Here is a 24,526-nt window from a genome sequence, read left to right as displayed (position 1 = left end):
ATTGTTCGTATCGGAAATAAATTCCGGAACTGGAAATTTAATCGGAAGCGTATCGTACGAATTAGCATCGGACGAGGCTTGCCGGACGAAGGCCCAGCACGAAGCCGGGGCCATCGCCCAGCAAGCATGCGCGCCACAAGCCCAGCCAAGGCAGCGCCCAGGCCTACCGCAAGGCAGGCCCAGCGCGCGCCAAGGGCCACGGATGCGTGGGCCGCGCTGCGTGGGCTGCTGCTCGCACGCGCATGGGCAGCCCTTGTGGCTGCCGTGTGTGTGTGAGTTTGTGCTCATGCGTGATTCCTGAATCTACAAGAGTCAGTGTATGATTAAATTTCTATTCCTAATTGGATAAATTAATTAAATAGAATTCATGTAGGATTCTAATTTCAATTAATTCGTATCCTACTAGGATTACGATTCCTTTTCCATAACTCTATAAATAAAGGCCTAGGGGTCATAATTTATACACAAGTTTCAAAGTATTCAAAAGTGAGTTTTTTGAGAGAAAAATTAAAACACACATCTTGCTCATAAAGTGCCGAAATTTTCTAGTACCTTAAGGGCGATTCTAGTTGGTCAATCTTAAGGCGGATCCGGACGTGCTGTGGACTATCTACGGAGGGACGACACTTGGAGTCCTAAAGACTTGTTCTTGTTCGGTTCGGGCGCAGCTAGGGAGGGCACGCAACAAAGAGTATGCATCTAAATTATGCTATATGATTATGTGTAAATAATATGTTGTCCTGGGTTAATGGTTGTTTCCGCATGATCTATGTAATGTCATATGTATCATAACCTAATAGTTCATGCATTCTCCCACTTTGCAGCATGTTGATGCACTCATTCATACTCTAAGATATATCAAAGGGACTGCTGGCCAAGGAATTTTGTTGAGAGCTACAGATTAGCTCACTCTTCAGGCATATTCTGACTCTGATTGGGCTTCTTGTCCAACTACAAGAAGATCTGTAACTGGTTACATTCTTCTGTTGGGCAATTCACCTATAAGTTGGAAGTCTAAAAAGCAATCTACTATCTCCAAGAGCTCTTCTGAAGCAGAATATAGAGCCATGTCACAGGCTGCAGGAGAAGTTACATGGGTTGTCAGATTACTAGAGGAGCTTGGTGTTCACAATCTCAAACCAGTTGAGCTTCACTGTGACAACCAATCAGCAATTCATATTGCAAGCAACCCAATCTTTCATGAACGAACTAAACATATTGAGGTGGATTGCCATTTCACCAGGGACAAGATCCTAGAGGGTCTACTTCAGTTAAGTTATTTGCCTACTAAGAATCAACAGGCTGATATATTCACAAAGATCTTACCAAGTGCTCAACACAGGCAATTATCTACCAAACTTGGCATGATCAATGTCTCTCCCATGCCTAGTTTGAGGGGGGGGGGGGTGTTGGTATTCAGCATGGTATTCAGCCTTGCACCACACGTGCAACCAACATATCAAAGCAAAGCAAAACAAGCAGCAGCAACCTTGTACACACAATGACCAGCTCAACAACTTCTAGAAGCAGTGGCTAACTGATTCCCTAGATTTAAGGAAGGTTGTTAGAGTTGTTAGAGCTGTTAGTTGATGATCTATTTATGCAATAAACTGACAATGATGAGCTGTACATTTAGAATGTTTTGATTGGTGGAAACACCTCATAGAAGTTAGCATACAGATTGTATAAATATAGTTCCTGCTGTAATTATTCGAATTCATTCAATGAAATAATATCTTCATTCTTCTTAAGCATTTTCTCTCTAATTCTCTCAAGAAGTTTTCATCCTAAAGAGGTGAAAACTGACAGCTCCCCTCTCTCTCCTCCAAACCCTAGCCTTCACTGGTAATTTTTGAGGGGCTTCCATCGGTTTTTATCGGTGAATATTCCCAATTGCTTTATTTTCTTGTGTTCTTTCCTTTAGTTTTTGTTTTTGTAGGTCTAATAATGCGTCCTCCTCTAGAGAGGAACGATTCTCCCTTGAAAGACAGGGTTTTTTCTCCTTTCTTTTCGAAAAGTTTTCTGCTTTTGTGTGGGTATCGAGTCGAGGGTTGTTGTTTGTGTATGGTGGAAATTGTGTTTTTTCTATGAAGTATGCACTTTGAAGGTCAAGATCAATCCGGGATATAAAGCATATTCAATTTTTAAGATGACTTTAACGTTTATAACGAGGTCGATCCATACAACGAAAATATGCTTTGACATCGAAGTTATTTCATGGCTACACATATACTATGATTCCGGAGCCGTTCTACAGTATTTGCTCATTTAGTTATTTAGAAAAAAGAATTTGTTGTTCTATTTTAGATTTGTTCTTGTTCTTGTTTAGGGAAAAATTTGATTGTAGATGCCGTATGACTTTATTTTAATGAAATTTTCCCGTACCCGTCAAAAAAAAAAAATTAATACAAGTTTAACACATACAATTAAATTCATAGAAATCGTTGAGGATAGCTTAGGGTAGAAATCAAAGAAGACTTAATGATAAGTTTATAACTATAAATAGCCTTACAAAGAGTGAAAAACATCCTTTATTAAAATTTCTGTCATACAATGATCAACCTTAATTATTTGTTGTAGCTTGTGGATTAGTTCAAACTCATACATATTAACTACCTATCACAAAGGTGCCCCTCCGCCAGTGGGGTCTCGAGGGTCATGCGACTGCGAGAAAGGGAAAGCACTATACTGACTGAACATAGGACTCCATTTCCTTTTTTATTTCGGCGACTAAGTGTGCATTCTTTCTATGATTTTCTTCTCTCTCCCTTTGTCGCTCTTCTTCTCTCTCCCTTTCTATCTCCATTTGCCTCTCAAGTCGCTCTTCTTCTCTTTCCCTTTGCCTCAAAAGTCGCTCGTCATCCATAGCTTTCTTGGATATCCTCAACACTATTACATGCTAAGTTAGGAGTTGTCTAATTTGATTTGATTCTCAGTTGTCTCAAATCATGTAAGTGTAAGTAAAGGGAAACAAGTTTAACTCTGTATTATCCGCGAGGGTTGATAGAGAGATAGTAGTCCAAGCACATCACCAAGCTCAACAAGGCCGGCCAGCTAATTAAGCAACTATTATGGTTAAGGATAGATTATGTAATTTTTCTTTTATGTTTGTTTTCCTTATGTAAAAAAAAAAAAGAGTACATACTACAATCGTTAAGAGTTCAAACAAAGGAAAAAGTCGATATCTATGTTAACTTTTATGCATGTTTCCATGGCCTAAATAGCCGATAATTGACGTTCTCCTTAAATTATCAGGTTAAATTTTGTTGATATGTGAGAGAGATAAAGATAAAATTGTCATGTATACATAGACATGCATATGAGTATTGTCTTCGTGGGACCTACATCCAATCAAAGTAATTACCTTAAATATCCAAAAGAATAAAATTACCAAAATATTTTCGACGACAACCTCGAGATGGGCTTTCTCTACAATCTCGGGATCCAAACATCGGCCTTCTAGAGGCAGATGCATTTACGCCCCTACAAATGCAATTATTTACCATTGATGCCATCCCCCATATCCCTATAAATAGTGTTGCATCACATCATTATCGAGGTAACCAACTGTTTCCGGACAAACTTTTTTCTCTCTACTTTCTCTCTCTAACTAGCTTGTAACATAGAACTGACTTGACAGCGGAAAGAGTTTTATCGAGAACACCCCTCCAAGTAGCTCATTTTATTGATTTTGTAGGTCACAAGTCGCCTAAGGATAACACATCAGTCTCTTACTTAAACGAGTTCCCCACTATTTTTATACTAGAATTTCTACGCAGAATATTTTACGTACACGAAAGTTTTTCAATCTACTCCATTGAATTTGTGACACATTTCTTATATAATACTACCTCCATTTTTATTGAGAGTTATCGACTGACTATGACATTTCAATTTGTAAGTCATAATCTCTGTTGAAATTAAAAAGGTACTTATATATCACTACCAGTACTCAATAATAAAGTCGTAGACGCATGTAACATGTTAAACATCTACGGAGTATTCATCTTGCCCGGTAGTTTGGCGTGGTCCAACAACATGATTAATTTTCACACATTTTAGAATTTCTTTCCATCTATCTATATATATGTTTGGTTTTGGATTGGTTAGTCTGTATATCTATCTACCACAAAACAGTAGATTTATAAAATTTGAGCTGAGCCTCTCTTAAAAAATTAACAACAAATCTACAATGGCAAGCGAGGATCAGAAATTCCCTCCACAAACCCAGAAAACTCAACCAGGCAAACAATATTTGATGCATCCACTCCCTATTTCCGTCAATCCTATATATAAACCCTCCGACAAGCTTTTTGTAAGTCCCTTTTTTCTCGGTTTTTCTTAATGCACCATTTTTATTTGCACGCTTGTCAATGTATAATTCAAATATTTATGACATTGTATTATTAGTAAATAAAGTTAGGATATTTTTGTTAATAACTACCTTCAAATTACACCACTTTACCAATTAGAGTACTATTTTATGAAACTTTTATTGTTACTTAGTACCTTAAAGTTTAAAGTATGTTTTTGTCTTGAAAACACTACTCCTTTACACTTTTCTCATTTTAAATTAAGCTATCTATTTCTTTTTTGAATCGTTTAAAGTTATTAAAATTTAGCTCATTTCTTTTCCCATGAGGATTTCATAAAGCAAAGTTAGCCATGTTTACGTAAAGACTACATGAAAGGAAATTAAATAAGAAATGATTGAGCAAGTATGCCATTATATATACTCCATATTTTTTGACATCGGCCAAATCATATATAATTAAGAGTTCAAGCTATTATACTCCTTCCGTCCTGGGATACTCGAAACGCTTTTCTTATAAGACCATCTCTAATTTTTTTGTAACATTTTAAAAAATGGAAACTTTTATTTATATTATATCAATTTCTCAGTGACCAAATGACCCACCTCATTTCCTCACCCCTCACACTTTTAAAAATTTGACACACATCTCACTGTCTATATTAAAAAAATACCCCATTGCCAACTACAGAGTACCATCTAATTAAATAATAAGTCAATTACAATGCATTAAACTCTGTGCCGATCAAACCGTCTCGAGTATTCCGAGACGGAGGGAGTAACATACACTACTTGGCCATTTGGTACATGTTCATACAATGTTGCTACCTTTGTCCTTGTAAAACATGGATTAAGAATACAAGTATAAAATAGAAATCAATCAGGGATAAGATACATATTGCTACCTTTGTCCTTGTATAAATATGTAACATACCACCACTACAAGAAATTGTACCATTGACGACGGGAAATCCCGTCACTAAAAACAAATAATCGTTAATTAATGACGGGATTTTCTGTTGCGAACCCGTCATAAGATGGGTGTCATTAATAGAAAATTCGGTCGTAAAAGACATTTGCGACAGTTGTTCTCGTCTTTGTTTGATTGTTATCCCCCGTCGTAATTAGGTTGTTATTAAAGATACAAATTCTTGTGGTGCACATATTGTATATTTTAGTACATGTTCATACAATATCAAAGATTATATGATTTGTAAATTGTGAATATAGGGAAAGGTGGCATTAGTAACAGGAGGTGATTCAGGGATAGGAAGAGCAGTTTGTTACTATTTTGCACTCGAGGGTGCAACTGTGGCTTTCACTTATGTTAAAGGGGCAGAAGACAAAGATGCAGAAGATGCCTTGACTTTGATAAGAAAAGCAGCCAAAGAAAGCAATGCAGGTGAACCGGTTGCTATTCCTGCTAATTTACAAGGTGAAGAGAAATGCAAAGAGGTGGTTGATAAAGTGGTTAGCCACTTTGGACCCATCGATGTCCTAGTGAATAATGCAGGTGTACAATACTATAAGGAGAATATTGAAGATATCACAGAAGAGCAGCTTAGGATGACATTTGAAATCAATATTTTCGCCTACATTTTCATAGCTAAGTATGGGAGAAAGAGTGGACCTAAATGAAGCAAATAAACCAAGTATATAATACAATTATTTTCCTTATTGTGCAGGCATGCCATAAAGCACATGAAAGAAGGAAGTTGCATCATAAACACAGCCTCAGTGTTGGCATACGAAGGCGAACCCAATCTTGTTGACTACAGCGCCACAAAAGGAGCCATTGTGACCTTCACTAGAAGCCTCGCACTCCAACTAATCAAACGAGGAATTCGAGTGAACGGGGTAGCACCAGGCCCCATCTGGACTCCCCTACAAGTAGCTTCATATCCTGTAGAAACGGTTGTCACTTTTGGTTCAGATGTGCCTATGGATAGAGCAGGACAACCTTTTGAAGTCGCACCATCTTATGTGTTTCTTGCAAGCAACGAGTGTTCATCCTACTTTACTGGTCAATTCCTCCATCCAAATGGTATGTTTTCCATGCAAGAAATTGTACTACTAACGACGGGGTATCCTGTCACTAAAGGTCAATAGTTATTGGGTTTCTTGACGCGAATTCGTCATAAAAGGGGGTCAATGATTGATGGAAAATCTCGTCGTAGACCCGTCGTATAAGACATTTGCGACGGTAGTACCCGTTTTTATTTGGTCTTTAGCCCCGTTGCAAAAGATTTTTACGACGGAATTTTTAAACTAATGGTATCAATGTGTCATTAATAATCAAATTTCTAGTAGTACGTGTAGGGGGTCCAGATTGGGCCTGGTGTTAGTTCTTTGTGTTGTTGGTTATACAAATAAGTTTTATATATAGACGAGGCATGCGCTAGGCCTTATTAGTAATTTCTAACTACTTGCTGATTGTTATTTCAGGTGGGATAATCGTTAATGCCTGATCCGATCTAAGTGCATCATCAAGCTAATCCAACCAAAATAATACCAAGATATCGAGAATATGCATAAAGTTAAACGCAAATTTGTCAAAAACTACATTTTAAAAAAATGTTTTAATTCTACCTTATAAAAACTTTATGTCATAAGAAACTATCTTTACTCGGATTATGAATTTTAATTCAAAATTTCAAGGTTGACTTTACTAGGTGCATTGCACGTGGCATCTCACGAGAAATAGATAATTAAATAACACGTGAGATGTATATGGTAAAATCAATCTCCTGAATTTTGAGTCTGACGTTTATAATTCGGGAAAAGGTAGAATCTTACAACATAAATAGTTTACAAGGTACTGCCTCTGTATTTATTTAAGGGATACAATTGTCTTTTTCGGCCGTATTTATTTAAGAGATACATTTGCCATTTTCAGTAACTTATCAACCTCACAATCTAATTAAATAATCTATGTACACCCCATTCCCAACCCCCATCACCTAAAATGACATGGTCCCCACTTGTTTTACTTATTAAAATATCTACTCAACCCCACTTGTTTTATTACTTTATTTCATTCAATTTTTTTTCTTAATACTCGTGCCCGGCCAAATGTATCTCTTAAATAAATACGAAGGGAGTAGTTACTTACTCCCTCCGAATCTAAATGTTATTCCCGTTTCCTTTTTTAGTGTCCCAAAATAATCTTCCCATTTCTTTTATTTCCTTTTTAATCTCTTCCTTGTAATTTTAACTTTGTAATTCTATTGGTTTATCAATAAAAAACCATGTAGTCTCATTGGTTGGTTTAAGTTTGGATGGATTAATGAGTTGACATTTTTATTCCTTAAATTCTATTGGTTTAACTATTTTGTTTTCTTGTGAAAATGGAATAAAAAATCAACAATTCCCCATAAAACTGCATTAATAATAGTTAATCTTTATAATGTTTTTATTTTCTTAATAACCGCGTAAAATGACAAACGGGAATAACATTTAGGTTCGGAGGGAGTAGAACTTTATTTCCAATTAGTTTTTTATTTAAAAAATAAGCACAATTATATAAGATAGTTTGGACAAATTTGCCTTATAATAAAATTTGCATACAAAATATCAATCCGTGGACTTATAAATTGCGTGTTAAACTGCCTAGGCCTTAGGCTGAAGATACTCGATCACTGCCTCGGGTCATAAGGGATGGCAGCGCGCGCGTTTTTCTAATTTATTGTGTGATCTCTTTTGGTTTCTTTACGTGTACTTGTTTGTCCCATTCTTATCTTCGTTGTTGTAATCTAACTATCTAAGCCATAAAATCTTATGTACCATACTACGTTACGACAGGTTTATATGTTAGCTATCTTATAAAGCATTGTAAATAAACTACCTTGTAAAAAATATTGTAATTAACTATCTTATAAATTGTTGTAATTAAGATACTACATTTTTTTATTCCCTAATTATGAATGTCGACTCAAAATTTCAGGATTGACTTTACCATATGCATATTACATGTCATTTAATTATCACTTACTCGTGAGATATACCAGTACGTGAGATATACCCACGTGAGATATACCTAGTAAACTCAACCCAGAAATTTTGAATCAATGTTCATATGTTAATAAAGAACATTTGCTACATAGGGTAAACAATAAGGGAACATGCCTTATATTCATATACAAATGATTGTAAAATAAGACTGTTCAATTCTCTTCGTGTTGTTTGGTCTGGGCTGATTATTTTTTCTAGTTTTTGGGTTATTAACATGAACTGTCATAAGGAAATAATCAATGAAATTAACGTGAAACAAGTAAAATAAACAGTTTTGTTAAATAGAGTAAACACACAAAATTTGGAAAATGAATGCCAGGGTAATATATGAATAATTAGACATGAAAAATAGGGAACGAGAAATAAACAAGGTCGGTTTAAAGAATATCACAAAGATAGATGTAACTTTGAAACTTATTGAAACATGTACGTACGTTGGACCTGCTTGCAAAAGAGGTAACATTGAGAGTGTCACAACGATGACATGGCATACTTATGTGTCATGATTTAAATTGGAAACTAAAATATTTAACTTATATACTCTATTATACATGTTTAAAAAAAGGTAGGAAAATCTTTATATTCTAATTTGTTTCCTTCTTTATATCGATTACCTTATTTACATATTTTCATAGTAAAAATATTGCATTGATAGTAAAAATATTATGATGACTCATAGCTTACGTGGCGCATATATGTACCAATTAAACTCCGACACGTAAGATTGCGACAACTAAATGTTGTCGCAACTTGCGACCTTTATCATCAACCTAGAACTTATTGATATTTATTTGACTTACTGGACCCTGGAACATATTTTTAAAAACAGTATGGCTCCGTTTGGTAGGGCGTAAACCGTTTTCATGGAAAACGATTTTCCCTTTTCAATCATTTTACGTTGTTTGGTTGGGTAAGGGATGTAAAACAATTTTACATGACTCCCTCAAATGTGGAAAACCCTTTTCCATTTGAAAGGGAGGGAAACCACTTTTCCTTCTTTCCTCCCTACTCCATTCTCCTTTCTTCCCCTCAATCTTCACCATCTTCTCCCATTTTCCTTTAAGTTACCAAACAAAGGAAAACTAGTTTGGAATTGTATTTTCCTTTGAAAATTGTTTTCCATGGAAAATCATTTTACATTGAAAAAGTTTTACGTCTTACCAAACGGAGCCTATATGCATGTAATGCTTCAAGACATCATGGAAAGGAGATGATCAACTCATCAAGTCACACATTATCAATGTAAAACACTACGGAGTATTGATTAACTACTTGTATAATGTAAAATAGTATGCATAATCAAGTCACACATTGTCTATATGTCTCAAACTAAAATACAAGTTTAACAAATACAACTTCATAGGCATAGTAGAAGATAGCTTAGGATAGAAATCAAAGAAAACTTAATTATTTGTTAATGTAGCTTATGGATCTTGAGTCTTCCTAAAGAGCTTGTATTGAACATGTTGGGCGAAGGTTCGAGGCGGATACCGAGCAACCTCCTCGCCGCTCACAAGGTCAGGAAGGGGCATAAGGACGATCTTCTCCTTGGGAGGTTCACAGAAAACTGCCCAAGAAATCCTCACCTTCTCCTTATTGACTAACCCTCTATGAAGGATACTTTTGTACTTTCCATTGCTTAAGATCTCAATAGTATCACCAATGTGCATAATGATGGAATTAGGGACACATTTTGCAGTGACCCATTTACCCTCATAGAATAGTTGAAGTCCAGGAACCATGTTGTGGAGGATGAAAGTTAAGGCACTTACATCGGTGTGAGCCTCTACGCCTAGGGCTAACTCCGGCTGAGGGCATTTTGGGTAATAGTTGATCTTGAATTGTAAGAGGAGCTCTTCTATGCCTCCTACTTCCTTCTCTAGTCTCCCTTCTTCTAACCCTAGTGCTAGAGACAATGCCGAGAGGATCTTAGTTGCTAAGCTTCTTAGTTCCTTGGAATACTCTGATACTGCAGGACTGTGTCAATTATATGAAAATTTAACTTGATCAAAGGATAAATAGAAAGAAATTTATGCATACAATATAATTAAACACGATTATAAATTACCTATTAAGATTTTAACATAACTAAATATAATATATAGATGAATGAAGCAATACAATACATGTATATGTACCATTATATATCGTGACTAGAGATGTCCAATGAGGGGGTTGGGTGGGCCGTGGGTGGGATAGTTGACACACGACCGCCTCAGTGAAAGTCATGGTGGATCGGGTCATGGGTTGTGTAGGATAAAATAGATACAATACGTGATTGGTCGTCGTGGGTTACATGGGTGTGGTTCATGGTGGGTTGTGCGGGTTGAGTACGTGGGTCTGATGGGTTTGGTGGATTACAACTGGTTTTGGGCCTGATGTGGCTATGATGGGTCAGTTGGGTTTAGGCGAGTTTCAGGAGTTGATGTGGGTCAGGTAGGTCAGGTGGGTTTAGGCGAGTTTTAGGAGTTTATGTGGGTCAGGTGAGTCTGGAAAGTTTGGACGATTACTTAAGCATTAAAAAATTACAATATATGTGAACTTAAATTGATTATTTTATATTATTGACATACTCACATAAATATAATCAATTTATATTTAAACAATAAAGTTAAAATTTATTAGCATTTAACCTTATAAAAACTAGGATGGCGGATGGGGTGGATCAAGAAATGTATGAGCTGAGTTTTTTAGTATAGATTGCTTACATGTAGTCAGCAGGAGTCTTAGGCCAAATGGAAAAGTCTCTTTTGTCCTCAGGGAAACAAAGGTGAAAGTAATAGTCCTCCCACTCAAGTCGTCCACTAGCACTATTAGCAAGCTTACTTCCATACCCTTGTAAATTCCCCGATGCTTGATCATTAGCATACTTCTCCTTCTCCTCCACCGGAAGCTCAAAGAAGGTCTCTCCGGCCACCTTAACGCGGTGAATAAGCTCATCGGAGATACCATAGTTAACGAGGTGCATTACACCCCACTCCATGGCCGCCCTTTTGAGCTCTTGGATCGCCTTGTCTCGAACCTCTTGATCCTTAGAAGCTATGTCTTTAATATCTATTGTTGGAATTTGATATCCATCGTCTTTCTTTTCCTCCTCGAAGACGTTTCCCATGGAAGTTAGCTCCTCGTTGAGCCTAACATACTCCTTAGGGATGGATTCAATGCCACTACTTGCTAGGCTTTCAACCCTTGAAGGAGCAATTGTGGCCGTCATTACTATTGAAAGGGGGGTGAAAATGATTTATTATATTAATTACCTCTTGATGAAAGGTTTGTATTATTGTGTGAGAAGTGATTTGGTCTTTTTATAAGAAGAAATATGGCTTGACTAAAGCATTACATAACATATTTGAAACAATGAAAAGTTAAATGTAGGCAATTATTTTTAGACGAAAGGCTGGAGTTGAAGGAGTAAAATTAGGTTGTGGCAAACTCCAAATTACAACTAGCATGCATGGAGAGAAAGTACAAATACATCAATTCAAGATGAGACCTTTAGATTGCAAAGGGTAAGTAGTTTAGAATTGTGAAAGATAGGTCATCACGTGATGGAATGTGTTTACTAACCATCACACTAACAAGGCATGAGGTTATTGATATGATTATAGGAATGGTAGTTGGAGAAAGTTAGAGGATGGGATGAATTAAGGTTGTTAACTCTTTGCAACTCTTCAAGGTTGAATCTTGAGTTGTTACAGGAATTATCTATTTTGATTTATTAATTTGCTAAATTCCTACATAACTAACGGGCCAAGGTGTGGCTGTCATTCTGCCAAGATAGTTTTGTACTAGTACAAGGTTCTTAGAAAGTAATTTAAATTTCTTAATAATCCTCATAGTTTATCCTTAATACTCATATCCGTAGTATATTTTACTAGTACTGGTTTAAATTAGAAGGATAGAAAGTATATAATTAAAGGAAAATGATATATGCAACTCTTATGATTACATATAAGAAGCGAAATAATATTATATAGGAACATTAATTTATTTTAAACATTAATTATACAGATCGATGCGTGATTTTGACATGCATTTCTATATTAATTTCAGTTTAGAAAGTTCATTAAATGGTTATCTGCAGCTTTAAGGGTTGTATATATCTCTATTATATCTCTATTATATAAGTGAACATATGAGGTTATTTTAGTAAATGCACTTTTGGTGTCCCCTATAGAAAATACTAATATGCCCCTATTAACAACAAATTATATTAACAATAAGTATTAAATACAATACAAAGGAAAAAGAGAAAATCAGTCAATAGTCATAATAAAAGAAACGTCATAAAGGGAAAAGTCATAAATAAATATGAAAAACTAAAAAAAAGCAACTTAATCACAGTAAAGATTACGTAGGTCCACCCGGCCCACAAATTACGCCACTAACGAAACAACAAGTAACAACGGGCAAAAAGTATTAAAAATGATTTTTTTTACCAAATACTTAATTACAGCTAACTTAACCCACCAAAATCAGGGTCAGAAACTTAAAAAGAGAATATTTTATTTACCAAATACTTAATTACAATAAACTAACCCATGCAATGACAAAAAAATAATAAAAGAAATAAAAAAAGAAGTCAAAAAATCAATCAATTACCCTTAATTTTCTTCTCCTTAATTTATGTTTGTTAATGTTAAATAGCTAATAACTTGAGAAAAGACGACAAAATCCCTTATTTCTCACCATTTTAATTCATAACCCCTTAATTTTCTCCATTTTAATTCATAGCCCCTTAATTTCTCTCCATTTTAATTCATTTTTAAAAAAAAAACACCAATGCTGTTGTCCAAATGGTGGAACGACGCTCAATGTTGCAGTCCAAATAATCCACTCAATGACATTCTTTCTCTACTCACTATCAAAACCTAATTTCCGAAATATTTTTTCCAATTTCTCTAAGGAAAAAATCAATCAATTTCCGAAATCCTTTTTTTCAGTTTCTCTAATAGACACATTATTTATATGTTAATTTTCTTTACTTTAGTACTACAATTTTAATTTTTCACCATATAATATTTGTATTATATCTATTTTTTATTCATATGAACTTTTTGAATAATTTTTTTAGCATATTATTTATTGTGATTAGTTGTCATAACGCAAATTTTAGTTTTCATATAATCTCGCACGCATAGCGTGCATATAAGACTAGTTTATAAATAGATAAACATATGTACTCGCTCCGTCTCTTTTTGTTATTTACGTTTTCCTTTATGGGTGTCCCAAAATATTCTTTACATTTCTTTTTATATTATCACATAAATGTTTCAATATTCTACCAAAAATTGTGTCCAATGATTATTTTAACCAATTAAATTCATTGGGTCATTTAATATCTGGATCCTACTACATGTACACCTAGTGTACAAGACATCTTATACACCATGCTTTTCTATTGGTTGAAATGACATATTATTGTCTTTCATTCTCATTTTTTAGTGGGTTTGATGATGTGTCAACAAATTAATGGTGGTGTACATGAGAATCTTGTACACTAGGTGTACATGTATCTTTTTCCTTAATTTCTTACACTTTTCCATTGAGACATTAAATTTTTCTTATTTTCTCAATATCAAAATTTTAATAAAAGTGAAAACATTATAAAGAAAATGTAGTTTGTCTTGTTTAAATAAAAAAATAGAGGAATCTCAATACACATTAATTACTCGTTAAAACTCGTGTAAAATACCAAACATAAAGGGAAAAAAAGACGAGGGAAGTAGTACTATATTGGTGCAAACTGCAAATCCACATTGGTGCAAAATTTGTGAAATTTTAGGTACCTTGGCTCCCAGAGTAATACTCTGTATGACTGTATTTAATTTATTGGTGCACAAATTATGAAATAGGGAAGAGTCAAAGATTGATGTGCGCCGCAGATGTTTGGGGTAGCTATACAAATTACAAAGTAATTCATCCATACCAAATTTTTTTAAAAAAAATACGAGCTAGTTCATTAATCAAGGGACAAAGTGTCCATGAATTCATACAGAGAAATCTCCGTGGGATAATGATTCTTCCATATTTGTTCATCCATCCCATTTTAAGTAAATGTATTTGGACAGGGGAGTAGTTTACCGGTCAAGTGGTCATAAACAATTGATTCTTAATTTAAATTTTCCGTTTCTATTTTATTGACACATTTTGTTAGTCACGTTTGCCAATACACATTTTCTATCATTATTATCTTTAAATTATGTAAACAAAAAAGTTACAAAAAGATGATATTTTGAAAATATTTATCAAGACGAATTTAACAAAATCTCACATTATTATATTTTACCTTACACATAAAAAACAAAATCCATCAAAAAATATTTTAATATTTTAAAACTAAACTGGACCAACTAAATAAGAACAAAGGAAATATAATTTACCACCATTACAAATCCAAACGTAGTATAACTACACAACTTAATAGTCTTTTTTGTAAGGGGATTTTTATTCGACGCCCTGTTCCGTTTATAACGCCCTAATTTATTACGTGAAAGTACGATTCTGCCCTTTAAAATCAAATTCACCCCCCTCCCTCATCACCCATCTCCTTCTCTTCTCTCTCCCTCCCTTCCTCCTGCTGGCACCTCTCCGCCCCTCCCCTCAACGCCGCCGCCAATCTCAGCCCAACTCTGGTCGGCCATCTCAGCCCATGTCCGCCGCCGTCACAGTAACATCACAACAAGATTTGCACCGTACACATGGTAGTGGCGCACAGATTTTGCACCGTGCACATGGAAGTGGCGCAAACTGCAAATGAATTAGCCTTTCTCAAAACATAGAACTTAAAGTTTCCATTCATGTGTTCATTACCAAGTAACATGAAATGTGTGACATCACAAGCAGAATTATCTGATGTATCATTCCAACCTCTAGTAGAGCATAGTTCATTATTGAGTTTTTTCCCCTATGTCATTTTGTACATGAATTTCCTCACTTGTTTTGGCATTGTCACCACTAACCTTCTTTCGAAATCTCGCCAAAAACTTTGCTGCCTGCATTAATTAAGCATAGGCTACTAATAAGAAAACTCATAGTATATAGGTGAAATACTAGCTTGTACTCGTAAATATTAATATTCGAATATAGCAAAGGATAGCCCACTAAATTACTACCCATATAAGAAGTATTTTTTAATGATACATGGAGATCATTCCTCTACAAAGTCAAAATTGAAGAACAATCCAGTAAGGCTATAATTGTACTCATCAGCAACTTCCCTCAAAAATCATTCATCACCAAAGGAGCTTTAAGAATTAATAGAGAGCAACATATATTTCGATATCATAAAGGAAATTCTCAGCTAATTATTCATCAAGACAACATACAGGAGGATATAACCAAAGGTCTCAAAGCATAAGTACGGTTTTCACAAAGAACAAAGGCCAAGGGAATTTCGGGGAATCATGCACACAAAAAATGTAACAGAATTCTGTTACTTCTTCTCCCGCCCAATTTTTAAGTATAAATACAAATTAAACAAATTTCTTACCATCTCACTACAATGTTTTCCCTTTAAAATTTAAAAGCTGGCAATGCACTTCCAACTAGAAGATTTTTAGAAAACACCACAAATTCAGTTGTTAGGTCTTACCGACGCAATGTGATGATCAAGTGTTCTATTCCCCGCTCGACCCTGAATTGTTCGTCGCCGACGCCGCCGACTCGTAGAATCTGCTCTGTAAACAAGTTCTGAAAGGCTTCGTAAACCACACGGATGAGATTAAATTTGTTTACGAAGTATTATTAATTAATCGTAAATAATAATTTATAAATAGAAAATATTTTTAACGGAAAAAAATTGATGTATGTTCGTTGTGTGTTTGAGAAAATATAAGGTACAAATTGAAAATGATGACGTAGTAAAATTTGGGATTTCTGTAAAACATAATTTATTAAAATTAATCAATTAAACATGGTGTCATACTACTTACTTAATTAACATACAAATTCTAAACTCATTAATTTCAACTTATTTTCATTTGTTTTTGGAGAAATTGAAGAGAAATTAGGTTATAAAAAATAAGTTAAATTTTAAAAAAAGAAAGAAATACACGAATTCTATAAAATGTTAGGTGTTGAAATTGAAACAAAATTTATTTCAAATTTTGAGTATTTTTTAAGGGATTTAAATTTAAAGTCCGAGTTACATATGTTGATATAGCTTTAGAACATACGGAGTACAACTAAAATATAATTTGAGTCTATGTTATGACTCGTGTTGTATGTTAAAATTTATATAATTTAATCACAACGGTTATAGTTATCATATATTTATGAGTCTAGGTTAGAAACCATATAAAATATGTCGTAAATAATTATATGGTCTAAGTTATCATCATATATATAATTTATTGTTTTGGTTATAAATATAAATGTGTTGTTCCTAATTATTAAGTTACTATTTTAGTAAAAAAATTCAATATATTTTTGATGCTAGATAAACACTCTTGTTATGACTTTCTAAGTGTAAGTGATGACTCATACAAAATATATAAATTGTAGAAAATATGATAAACATTACCACAAGATATGATTTATTTTTGGAAAACATTTATTAGTCATTTACTTATGTAATACCCGTATTTTTATTAAATTATAAATTTATTTATTATATTTATAAAGTATTTTTAATTGAACTTTTTATTAGAGTTTATTTTAAATATTTATTTAAATATATTTTATTTATTGTTTTTATTTATGGAAGAAAGTATTTTTTAAAAATAAATTAGCCGCGTTATTTATATTTTTGAAGAAGAAACAAATTTAAAACGCAAGTTTAAATTATAATTAGAAGACATGTGTTTTAATTTTAAATCAAGGACTCAATTGTCTTTTCCATCGGTTAATGAAACCCACAAAAGCCTATACATGTAACCATTCACCCTATGATTATAACTCATGAAACATAAAGCCATTAACAATAGGAAACTTTAGGAATTCTATATGCATTATAATTCCTAATCAAGATAATGTTTATAATAATGGGCCATTAAATTATATATTTCCTTCGTTCTGTAAATATTGCACCATTTGATTTTTACACTATTTACACTACGACTTTGGCCATTTTGTGATTCATACATAATAAAACTGTAGTCATGTATGGTCATGTTAGATTCGTATTAATATATATTTTCTAAATATCAATGTTTTTTTATAATTTTACTTACTCGCAATTTGTGATACTGGGAGTCAAAGTAATGTGTTAGAGAAGTAAAAATCAACCATGGTGCGATATTTGTGGAACAGAGGAAGTAATTAAGTTGGTATAAACAACTTGAAAAAGCATACGCAAGCAATACTTCAGAGGATCAGAGTTAGTATGGAATTAATAATTATAGATTTATACGGTATTAAACTAATCACAATTAGCTTTTGAGCTCGTTCAATGAATGGGTAATTCTTTAGTGGTTATTAAGCGATCTTTTAAAGTGCTAATTTTTTGAGGGATTGTGATTTCAGTGGGTTGAAAGTTGAAAAAATATATAAATTAGATTATGGATTAATATCGAGTGTTAAAGAGAGAGATGAGGTGGAAGAAATTATATAAATTAAATGGTGAATTGATTTTGAATGAGGAAGATGGATGACACATGTCACCTAATAATCCATGGTCTTCTTTTTTAAATACTACTACGTATTTATTGATTTCACTATAGGTGACATGTGTCAATATTTAAAACTCGTCGTTTAGTAATCAGTTTTACCTTAATTAATCGAGTTAAAAAAATTGACAAAATTTCCCCTAATTTCAAATTTTCTAGGGTTTTTTCATGTACATTGGAGCTTTAATGTCGTATGAATAGAGATTATTCTATCATCCTTCTTTCCATCGTACTCCTTCATTGTAGCTTTCGCCGCAATCGTACTTTATTTTATTTTTGTTGTCGTCGCCGTTTGATTTTCTCCCCTCGCTGTGTTTTCGTCGTTGAAAGGTGGTGGTAAAGAACCGAATTCCAAGAAGGAAAGATAATCATAAGATATTAGTGGTATTAGTAGTGGTGGTTTTAATTGGAAGTGTTCCTGCAACGGCAGCGTTTTGAGAGCGGATTGTACGCCAGTGACGGAGAACGATGGTGAAATGCCGGCGTTAGTTTCGGCGGCGGAGAAGTAGACAGACGCTTCGATGATGGAGATGTTGGTGCCGGAAATTACTACTCATGCGCTCAGTTATTTGGATTATCCTAGCCTCTACCGTCTCTCGATGAACAATTCACTGATGCGAAAGGCTGCTAATGATGATAATGCCTGGAAAGCTTTTTACCATAAGGCACAATTTATTTCTTTGTTATTGTAAAGTCTACTTTATTTGTTATTGTTTTTATTTATTGCATTATTTTGGTATTTGGTGATTTTGGTATTTGGTTGGTGGGTCATGGGTGAGTTTGGTGAGTTGTGGGAGGGATAGTTGACACATGAACCATCTGATTGAAAGTCATGGTGGGTCAGGTCATGAGTTGTGTTGGATAAAGTAGATACAATACGTGATGGGTCGTGGTGGGTTGTGCAGGTCGAGTGGGTCCGATGGATTTGGTAGGTCGTGCAGTTCGAGTGGGTTTGATAGGTTTGGTGGGTTACGACAGGTTTCAGAGCCTAATGTAGCTCTGATGGGTTAGGTAGGTGAGGTTTAGACGAGTTTTAGAAGTTAATTGATATGGATATGGAGGGTTCGGACGATTACTTAAGCATTAAAAAATTCTAAATTTTATGTAAAATTAAATTAATTATTTTTTATGTTATTGACATTCACACAAATGTAGACATGTAATTAATATATATTTAAACAATAAAATAAAAATTATTAGCATTTTAACCATGCAAAATAGTTTTAATTAGACTGGCAGGTCGGACGGATCAAGAAAATGTACGACTGTACGAGCTTTTGAGTATAGATTGCTTACATGTAGTCAGCAGGAGTCTTAGGCCAAATGGAAAAGTCTCTTTTGTCCTCAGGGAAACAAAGGTGAAAGTAGTAGTCCTCCCATTCAAGTCTTCCACTAACACTATTAGCAAGCTTACTTCCAAACCCTTGTAAATTCCCTGATGCTTGATCATTAGCATACTTCTCCTTCTCCTCCACCGGAAGCTCGAAGAAGGTCTCTCCGGCCACCTTAACGCGGTGAATAAGCTCATCGGAAATACCATGGTTAACGAGGTGCATCACACCCCACTCCATGGCGGCCCTTTTGAGCTCTTGGATCCCCTTGTCTCGAACCTCTTGATCCTTAGACGCTATGTCTTTAATATCTATAGTTGGAATTTGATATCCATCGTCTTTCTTTTCCTCCTCGAAGACGTTTCCCATGGAAGTTAGCTCTTCGTTGAGTCTAACATACTCCTTAGGGATGGATTCAATGCCACTACTTGCTAGGCTTTCAACCCTTGAAGGAGCAATTGTGTCCGTCATTACTATTGAAAGGGGGGTTAAAATGATTTATTATATTAATTACCTCTTGATGAAAGGTTTGTATTATTGTGTGAGAAGTGATTTGGTCTTTTTATAAGAAGAAATATGGCTTGACTAAAGAATTATCGAACATATTTTTGAAACAGTGAAAAGTCAAATGTGTTACCGAACATATTTGAAATAGTGGAAGCTTAAATGTAGCAATTATTTTTGGACGAAAGGAGTCCAGGGAGTAAAATTAGGTTGTGGCAAAATCCAAATTAAGTAGCATGCATGAAGGGAAAGTATGAAATGTGTTTACTAACCATCACACTAACAAGGCATGAGGTTATTGATATGATTATAGGAATGGTAGTTGGAGAAAGTTAGATGATGGGATGAATTAAGGTTGTTAACTCTTTGCAACTCTTCAAGGTTGAATCTTGAGTTGTTACAGGAATTATCTATTTTGATTTATTAATTTGCTAAATTCCTACATAACTAACGGGCCAAGGTGTGGCTGTCATTCTGCCAAGATAGTTTTGTACTAGTACAAGATTCTTAGAAAGTAATTTAAATTTCTTAATAATCCTCATAGTTTCTCCTTAATACTCATATCCGTAGTATATTTTACTAGTACTGGTTTAAATTAGAAGGATAGAAAGTATATAATTAAAGGAAAATGATATATGCAACCCTTATGATTACATATAAGAAGCGAAATATATATAGAAACATTAATTTATTTGTGATTTTGACATGCATTTCTATATTAATTTCAGTTTAGAAAGTTCATTAAATGGTTATCTGCAGCTTTAAGGGTTGTATATATTTATAAATAGATAAACATATGTACACACTCCGTCTCTTTTTGTTCTTTTCGTTTTCCTTTATGGGTGTTCGGAATATTCTTTACATTTCCTTTTATATTATCACACAAATGTTTCAATATTCTATCAAAAATTGTGTCCAATGATTATTTTAACCAATTAAATTCATTGGGTCATTTAATCTCTCACACTTTTCCATTGAGACATTAATTTTTTCTTATTTTCTCAATATCATAATTTTGATAAAAGTGAAAACATTATAAAAAAAATGTAATTTGCCTTGTTTAAATAAAAAAAATAGAGAAATCTCAATGCACATTAATTACTCGTTAAAATTCATGTAAAATACCAAACATAGAGAAAGAAAAAGACGAGGGAAGTAGTACTCTATTGGTGCAAAATCCACATTGGTGCAAAATTTGTGAAATTTTAGGTACCTTGACTCCCAGGGTAATACTCTGTATGATGTATTTAATTTTAATTTATTGGTGCACAAATTATGAAATAGGGAAGAGTCAAAGATTGATGTGTGCCGCAGATGTTTGGGGTAGCATATAGCTCTCTCGGTTTCTTTTTGTTTGTTACGTATTTTTTTCAGGGTGTTTCACAATGTTTGTTACATGGGAGAATCTTTCCTTTTATAAATTTATTATATTGTCATTTTTTGTGCCAACTTTTAAGTTTAACTAGATTCTGAGCCTGTTCAATGAACGGGTAATTATATAGTGGTTGTTAAGCGATCTTTTAAATTGTTAATTTTGTTGAGGGATTGTAATTTTAGTTGGTTAAAAGTTGAAAAAATATACTCTCTCCGTCTCAGATTAGTTGTTACACTTTCCTTTTTCGTCCGTCCCAGATTAGTTGTTACACTTCTAAATAAGGAATGACCCCACAATTATTATATTGTTTCTCTCTTCCCACTAAATATTTTTTTGTCCCAACCCCCTCTCTCATTCAATTAAAAAAATACCCCACTAACTCCTATCACATCCACTTTTTCAATAAAATAACAATTGATAACCAAACAACCACTTATCACCTAAAACTTTGTGCAAAGATAAGTGTAACGACTATTATGGGACGGAGGGAGTACAAATTTAGATGGTGGATTAATATGACGTTAAGGAGGAATATGGGGTGGAATAAGTTATATGAATTAAATGGTGAATGGACTTTGATTGAGGAAGATGAATTGAGGTGTTAAAGTTGTAAAATAATTTGTGAAACAAACAACAAAAGGAAAAATTGAAAAAAAAAAAAAAAATTAATGGATGAAAGATGGGATGACAAATGTCATCTAATTATAATCCATGGTCTTCCTTTTTAGGTATTGACTAGGTATTGATTGATTGATTGGTCCATTTTTTTTCACCTCATTACATTTCTTTATAATTTTCAAGTATGTTAAGTTAGCAATCTGTGTTCTTTTCCATTATTGGTTCATTTTGATAAACAAAACAATCTTATTGGTTGTTGTATTGATTAGTGGATTGAGGATTTACTTGGGTTTATTTTTTTTAATAAAAAAGAAAAAGAATCTTTATTATACGTTAATAAACGTGCAAAAGTCCAAACGTAACAAACAAAAAGAAACGGAGGGAGTACAAAGTAATTCATCCATCCCAATTTCTTTTTTTGAAAAATACGAGCTAGTTCATTAATTAAGGGACAAAGTGTCCATAAATACATACAGAAAAATCTTCGAGGGACAATATATGATTCTTCCATATTTATTCATCCCTCCCATTTTAAGTAAATGCATTTGGACAGGGGAGTAGTTTACTGGTCAAGTGGTCATAAACAATTGATTCTTAATTTAATTTTTTCGTTTCTATTTTATTGACATATTATTTTAGTCACGTTTGCCAATACACATTTTCTATCACTATTATCTTTAAATTATGTAAACAAAAAAGTTATAAAATGATGATATTTTGAAAATATTTATCAAGACAAATTTAACAAAATCTCACATTATTATATTTTACCTTACACATAAAAAAACAAAATCCATCAAAAAATAGTTGAATATTGTAAAATTAAACTGGACCAACTAAATAAGAACATAAGAAATATAATTTACCACCATTAGACCATGTGCATCCTTGACTTTCGGTCAAATGAAAAATAATTTATCCCTCATCCTTCTCCTTCTTCCACCTCATCTTCCACTACTTGACATACCACTTACTTAAATTTCTCATTTTTATTCTACAATCTTGACTCAAGATCATTAATTTTTCTTACCTACTTTTTTACTTTTACTTATACTCCACTTTAAATTCACTTTCAAACACAATTATTAATTTTAACAAACAAATAAATATGAATTTAAATTAACTTTACATATAAATAAAAAAAATTAGGTATAACGTCCCTTAACATACATATATAAGCAAAAATAAAATAAAATAAGATGAATTGCATGCGTGGCAGGCTGACAGCACCTGGGGAACCCAAAAAACATAAATATGCATGCATGCAACATACAATACAAAATTATTTTAGCAAATATTAGCCTAATACTCTGTATGCAAACAGGTAACAAATGCAAGTTGCGCTTCGATCAGCCCCACATTCTATTTTAATGAACTTGACCTTGGGTCACATATACGACTCGGGTCAAGTTAATAAAATTTTGACCCTTGTATACTGTCAACATTGTAATCATTTTGTCATGTCGATTATCACTTGACCCAATCTACATGTCAAGGTTGTGTGTACTCTTACAGATCCAAACGTAGTATAACTACACAACTTAATAGTCTTTTTTGACGACGGTATACACCCATTCGGTGTAACCCATTGTATAAGAAATCTTGTGAAACTGCAAACTCTTTACAAGGTTGTAGACATGCCAAATCTTGTTAATAAATAAAAAAGAGAATAATAGCTCAAAGAGTATTACCTCAGGATGTTGATGAAAGGTCGAAGAAAAATGAAATTTGAGAAGACTTATTTTGGCCTTTTGGGTTTGTGTTGTATGAATAAAGGTTTGATCCATTGATGTCCTGTTTGTAGTTTTTGCTTGTTTGATATGCACCGGCCAATCGGCCATCAACACTTTCTACGTGTCATCATTGTCATTTTGTAAAGAGTTTGCAGTTTCACAAGATTTCTTATACAATGGTTACACCGAATTGGTGTATACCGTTGTCAAAAAAGACTATTAAGTTGTGTAGTTATACTACGTTTAGATTTATAATGGATGTAAATCATATTTCCTTTGTTCTTATTTAGTTGTCCAATTTGTTTTTAAAATATTCAAGTATTTCTTGACGGATTTTGTTATTTATGCGTAAGGTAAAATATAATTATGTGAGATTTTTTGTTAAATTCGTCTTAATAAATATTTTCAAAATATCAACTTTTTATAACTTTTTCATTTACATAATTTAAAGATAATAATGATAGAAAATGTGCATTTAAAATAAATGTGTCAATAAAATAGGTACGGAAAATTTAAGTTAAAGAATCAATTGCTTATGACCAGTATACTACTCCCTGTCCAAATACATTTGTGACACTTAAAATGTGATGGATGACACTTAAAATCAATTGTCTATGGCTTTATGGTTACAATTGAGTCCTTGATTTAAAATTACAAGACATGTCTTCTAATTATAATTTAAACTTGCGTTTTAAATTTGTTTCTTCTTCAAAAATAGAAATAATGCGCCTAATTTATTTTTTGAAAATACTATTTCTTCCCAAAATAAGAACAATAAATATTTATTAAATAAAATATATTTAAATAAATATTTAAAATCAACTCTAATAAAAAATTCACTTAAAAATACTTTATAAATATAATAAATATATTTATAATTTATTAAAAATACGGGTATTACATAAGGAAATTACTAATAAATGTTTGCCAAAATAAATCATATATTGTGGTAATATATATTTATCATATTTTCTACAATTTATATATTTTGTATGAGTCGTCACTTACACTCAGAAAGTCATAACAAGAGTGTT

General features: G+C 33.3%; 3 protein-coding genes across 4 annotated transcripts; 1 reads left to right on the top strand and 2 right to left on the bottom strand.

Annotated features, from left to right (window-relative positions):
• The first annotated feature begins 4,030 nt into the window (after positions 1-4,030).
• On the top strand, positions 4,031-7,624 carry LOC110784359 (glucose and ribitol dehydrogenase). 2 transcript variants are annotated; one of them, XM_021988804.2, is made up of 4 exons: positions 4,036-4,315; positions 5,543-5,922; positions 5,998-6,356; positions 6,758-7,624. In XM_021988804.2, exons 1-4 carry the CDS (start codon positions 4,193-4,195, stop codon positions 6,778-6,780), a joined length of 885 nt encoding a protein of 294 aa, XP_021844496.1. In that variant the 5' UTR covers positions 4,036-4,192; the 3' UTR covers positions 6,781-7,624. The 2 variants fall into 2 exon arrangements, with proteins under 2 accessions (XP_021844495.1, XP_021844496.1); XM_021988803.2 differs by lacking the exon at positions 6,758-7,624 and having other exon boundaries at positions 4,031-4,315; positions 5,998-6,699.
• A 1,933-nt stretch (positions 7,625-9,557) lies between these two features.
• LOC110784326 (anthocyanin synthase) lies at positions 9,558-11,801 on the bottom strand. The gene is made up of 2 exons (XM_021988765.2): positions 11,032-11,801; positions 9,558-10,300 (listed from the first exon to the last, which is right to left on the bottom strand). The coding sequence occupies exons 1-2, from the start codon at positions 11,535-11,537 to the stop codon at positions 9,748-9,750; spliced, it is 1,059 nt and encodes a 352-aa protein (XP_021844457.1). The 5' UTR covers positions 11,538-11,801; the 3' UTR covers positions 9,558-9,747.
• A 2,781-nt stretch (positions 11,802-14,582) lies between these two features.
• Positions 14,583-19,905, bottom strand: LOC110784310 (leucoanthocyanidin dioxygenase-like). Its single transcript, XM_056833725.1, has 4 exons — positions 19,228-19,905; positions 15,918-16,002; positions 15,286-15,318; positions 14,583-15,073 (listed from the first exon to the last, which is right to left on the bottom strand). The coding sequence occupies exons 1-4, from the start codon at positions 19,731-19,733 to the stop codon at positions 14,969-14,971; spliced, it is 729 nt and encodes a 242-aa protein (XP_056689703.1). The 5' UTR covers positions 19,734-19,905; the 3' UTR covers positions 14,583-14,968.
• Between the last annotated feature and the right edge of the window lie 4,621 nt (positions 19,906-24,526).

Source organism: Spinacia oleracea, chromosome 6 (assembly GCF_020520425.1).
Source record: "Spinacia oleracea cultivar Varoflay chromosome 6, BTI_SOV_V1, whole genome shotgun sequence".
Taxonomy (NCBI): Eukaryota; Viridiplantae; Streptophyta; class Magnoliopsida; order Caryophyllales; family Amaranthaceae; genus Spinacia; species Spinacia oleracea.
This window is presented reverse-complemented; position numbering and strand designations above follow the sequence as displayed.

What these genes read in the sequence shown, in the direction of transcription:
- LOC110784359 (XM_021988803.2), top strand. Translation starts at nt 4,193, where the DNA reads ATGGCAAGCGAGGATCAGAAATTCCCTCCACAAACCCAGAAAACTCAA. An exon ending in AACCCTCCGACAAGCTTTTT is followed by an intron (nt 4,316 to 5,542) that starts GTAAGTCCCTTT and finishes TTGTGAATATAG; the next exon opens with GGAAAGGTGGCATTAGTAAC. An exon ending in GCCTACATTTTCATAGCTAA is followed by an intron (nt 5,923 to 5,997) that starts GTATGGGAGAAA and finishes CTTATTGTGCAG; the next exon opens with GCATGCCATAAAGCACATGA.
- LOC110784310 (XM_056833725.1), bottom strand. Translation starts at nt 19,733, where the DNA reads ATGACGGACACAATTGCTCCTTCAAGGGTTGAAAGCCTAGCAAGTAGT. An exon ending in TTGATCATCACATTGCGTCG is followed by an intron (nt 15,319 to 15,917) that starts GTAAGACCTAAC and finishes TAATTAATGCAG; the next exon opens with GCAGCAAAGTTTTTGGCGAG. An exon ending in TGGCGAGATTTCGAAAGAAG is followed by an intron (nt 15,074 to 15,285) that starts GTTAGTGGTGAC and finishes ATTCATTTGCAG; the next exon opens with TTTGCGCCACTTCCATGTGC.
- LOC110784326 (XM_021988765.2), bottom strand. Translation starts at nt 11,537, where the DNA reads ATGACGGCCACAATTGCTCCTTCAAGGGTTGAAAGCCTAGCAAGTAGT. An exon ending in AAGACTCCTGCTGACTACAT is followed by an intron (nt 10,301 to 11,031) that starts GTAAGCAATCTA and finishes TAATTGACACAG; the next exon opens with TCCTGCAGTATCAGAGTATT.